We start from the raw sequence: 3,437 nt of genomic DNA on the forward strand, positions 1-3,437 counted from the left end.
TTAAGTTTCTCATTTTTTTGCAGTGGGTCATGGGTCTCATGTGCCTTTGCTGCAGGACAGTGGAGGAGATCACAGTGAGTTAAGGGAAAATAGCATTCGGTGTGTCGTGGCGTTTATGTGGGGTGGGGGTTGTTCTTGCTCTGTTGGAGGACTTTCCTTATCACAGCATTGTGGAAATTCCACCTTGATGTGGCTTGTGGCTTCGCTTAGTTGTGAAATGACTAAAGTTGGCTTTAAAAATCTAAACTGGGCAGAATTTSCTCCCACAAATTCCTAAATAATGCGTTTAGATAACTATAAATTATTATAACGCCAATTCTCAATAAAATCCATTTAATTTACATACAAACATGTTTTCTTACTTGAATAATTTCTGCCCCCTAGTGTCACAGTTTAGTRTTGCATACTAAAGTGTGTATTCCCAACAGTTCTTCAAAGTATTTAGCAAAAAGAAAAAAAAAAACAAGCAAATCATGTAGGTCAAAGAAAAGAAATTATAAAAACAACTGGCAAACATCAAAGGAGGGGSCAGATGCATTCACAAAGATTACATTTCATCTTGTGATTTGTTTGCWGCCCGTTCTATAATTTTTGATTTAATGTTACAGCTGACATGAGTAATTTCCTTATCTATCTATTTAGTGCTTTTCTTGCTGATCTTTTTCTGTGTAGCACCTATTTACATAACACTATTGGTGATGGAGGTTCAATCCAAAGGTTTACATTTTTTTAAATTGTAAATTCAACATTTCTGCACTGATCAGAAWTGACAAAGTGAGATGAAACGTTATGAAACAGCCACATTAAGCTAGGAAACCTCACATCAAGGCCTGTATAAAAATGTGKTTTTGACACAAGGTATGTGTCCTTACTGTATTATTTGTTGTAATAGTATAAATAAATTAGAATGAAATAGTCATAATAATTTATGTGCAGTGTAATGGACTTTTTACTGATTAAGAGAAGTTTCAAAAGTAGTGACAAACATACTCCTTTTTTCTCCACAGCTCGTAGTGGTTATCGCATTCATGTGGACCCAGATGGAAATGCAACCCGGGCCATTTACTACATGGAGAAGGAGCTGGCCTCATTAGATCCCTCCAGACCTGCAAACTACARYCGCTGTGAGTGACTTCCTGTGGTTTTGTCATGCTGGTGTGCCACCACCTACGCTGGCTAAATATAAATCAGGTTTCTGTCAAAGTTCAACATATTACGGAAGTAGTTCATTGCAATTGTTCAGTGTCTGAAAGAGTTATGACCCAAAATATTCATGTTTTCGATTTATTATTTTCCCATGATATGAGAGCTTTGAAAAAGTGTATCTGTCTCCCAACGATGCAACCGCACAACATTAAAAAAAAATGTTGTGCGGTAAAAAAAAATTTTTTACTGTCAGGTAAAAATTAGTTTTTTACCTGACAGTAGATCTCATTGAGCTTGCATTACTCACACAGAATAATTAGGTCACAAAGTCTCAGCATGTATAGGATGCTGTGGTTTTACACTCTCCACCCTCGCTGTTTCATGTTTTCTGAGAAATCAAGTTACAGTTACATGTGGTGATTTTACCTTCTGGTTTCATATTAGTTTTCAGCAACTTCATGATTTTTATTTTTTTCTTACACTCAAAATCCTGAGTTTTTTGTAGTTTTACTCAAAACTAAAGTAGAACAGTCATAACATCTGAACCCTAAAATAAAGAATCCTGGTTGTTGTTTTTTTTTCTTGTTACTTTTTAAAGTGGTTCAAGTTACGATTGAAATTCTTTATCATTAAAAAAATACTACGTATGACGCATTTTTCTCAAACTCATGAAAGTTTGTGGAAATTATTGCCTTTGTAAATTTAGGGAAAACTTCAGATGTAATCTCTGATTCCTGTACAATACTTTCTGTTTGGTACTTTACTTCTACCTAAACTTTACATGAATATTTCTTTATTATTATTATTATTATTATTATTATTATTATTATTATTATTATTATTTTCCTAGTGGAAAACATGAGCACAGTCACCTCCCTGCATGACAGCGTGGAACCTCGAGGACGCGGCGGTCGCCCACCGATGCCCACACTTTACGACCGAGACGAAGCCATGAGCACCATCAGCAGCGTTTCCCAGCAAGGGCAACGTCGTGACGACTACCCACGCCACGGTGGAGGTCACATGGGCGATCGAGCACGTGCTCGCTCTATGGATAACCTTGATGACGTTGGACGGCGAAACAGAAATGATCACCCGCCTCACAGGGGCCYCGATGAGCCCAGAGGCAGGAGAGGGTGAGTCTTACCTTTCAGTACAAATCCAGTATTTACAAATCCAATTTATTTATTTTTTTACAGGCACCATTAATAAATAACTGCATTTTAGACTTTATYACTGCATTCTTGTGTTTTAACTGCACTTGAGGTGTTACATGAGTTGTAATTTTCCAGTAGCTTCCTCCACTCCCTCTSAATTAATATCTCTCTTTTCAGGTTAACTGAGCAAACTATGTTTGGTAAAGTTATTTCAGATGTATTTTCTGAGTGAGATGCCATTTTTAGGGCAGCAGTTAAATAGCCAAAATGAAATAGTTTTCCTGTGATTTACTAACTGTTTTGTGGTGTCAGACACTAGGCTTATCAATTATTAGATTCTACATGTCCTGGTGCTCCAGCTTTGACTGAAAACAAGAAGCCATGTGTTTTACTTCAGCAACGCCTCATCAGTCAGATGTAGGTCCACGCATGTAATGATTCTTGTTGCTTTTAAATATACCTCAAACATCTCATAAGTAACAATTCTCCACTTCTCAAGTTCTTAGAAAAACATTTGGTTTCAGACATGCCAAGTTTTTCCTTAAAATCTACAGTTTTAAAATGTATTTCTTTTTGTCAACACTTGTTCAAGCCATAACCTTTTACACAACTATAATAATACAACAGTTGGCCGCATATATCAACAGGTCAAATATATACATACAACCCAACCGCGAAACATAAAATAAAAAAAAAATAAATATACATACATACAGCCCACCAACAGGAACATGAAGGGGACAAGGTCGAGCCCCTGGAATCGTTTCGGCTACATATTTGATCATTTTTTGTGGGTGGAGATGGAAGAGTTTAACTTCATAGCATCACCCACTTAAAAGTGTAACATCACTCACTGTCTTTAAGACATATTTTTGAAAACAGCCAGAAAGTCAGTAGAACTACTGCTAAAGTTTACTTACAAGAAGAAGGAAAAAAGTCTTACTAATCACGTGGAAGCTGTAGTACTGAGTAGTTCTACTTTGTAGTCTTATAATGTTCWAAGTTTTCTCTAGTTCAAAAGATTCGATCAGAGCTTCAATAAGAGTGTTTCTGCTGTCTTATCAGCTCTGATGACGAGTGGAGCAGCAGCGCTCGCAGCGGCTACGATGACCGGAGACGTCGCGACTACTCCCC

The 3,437-nt window shown here is 37.0% G+C and overlaps 1 protein-coding gene across 1 annotated transcript in view; it reads left to right on the forward strand.

Moving 5' to 3' along the window:
* The window catches only part of lsr (lipolysis stimulated lipoprotein receptor), a gene marked incomplete at its 3' end in the record, with an annotated part of 34,436 nt that extends 31,001 nt beyond the window's left edge, over window positions 1–3,435 (forward strand). The window contains exons 10-13 of the mRNA XM_017309335.1: window positions 6–74; window positions 1,008–1,124; window positions 1,997–2,282; window positions 3,369–3,435. Of these exons, the coding sequence (XP_017164824.1) occupies window positions 6–74; window positions 1,008–1,124; window positions 1,997–2,282; window positions 3,369–3,435 (539 nt within the window). The remainder of the gene's footprint in view (window positions 1–5; window positions 75–1,007; window positions 1,125–1,996; window positions 2,283–3,368) is intronic.
* Window positions 3,436–3,437: the final 2 nt, after the last annotated feature.

This window comes from Poecilia reticulata, linkage group LG16 (assembly GCF_000633615.1).
Source record: "Poecilia reticulata strain Guanapo linkage group LG16, Guppy_female_1.0+MT, whole genome shotgun sequence".
NCBI lineage: Eukaryota > Metazoa > Chordata > Actinopteri > Cyprinodontiformes > Poeciliidae > Poecilia > Poecilia reticulata.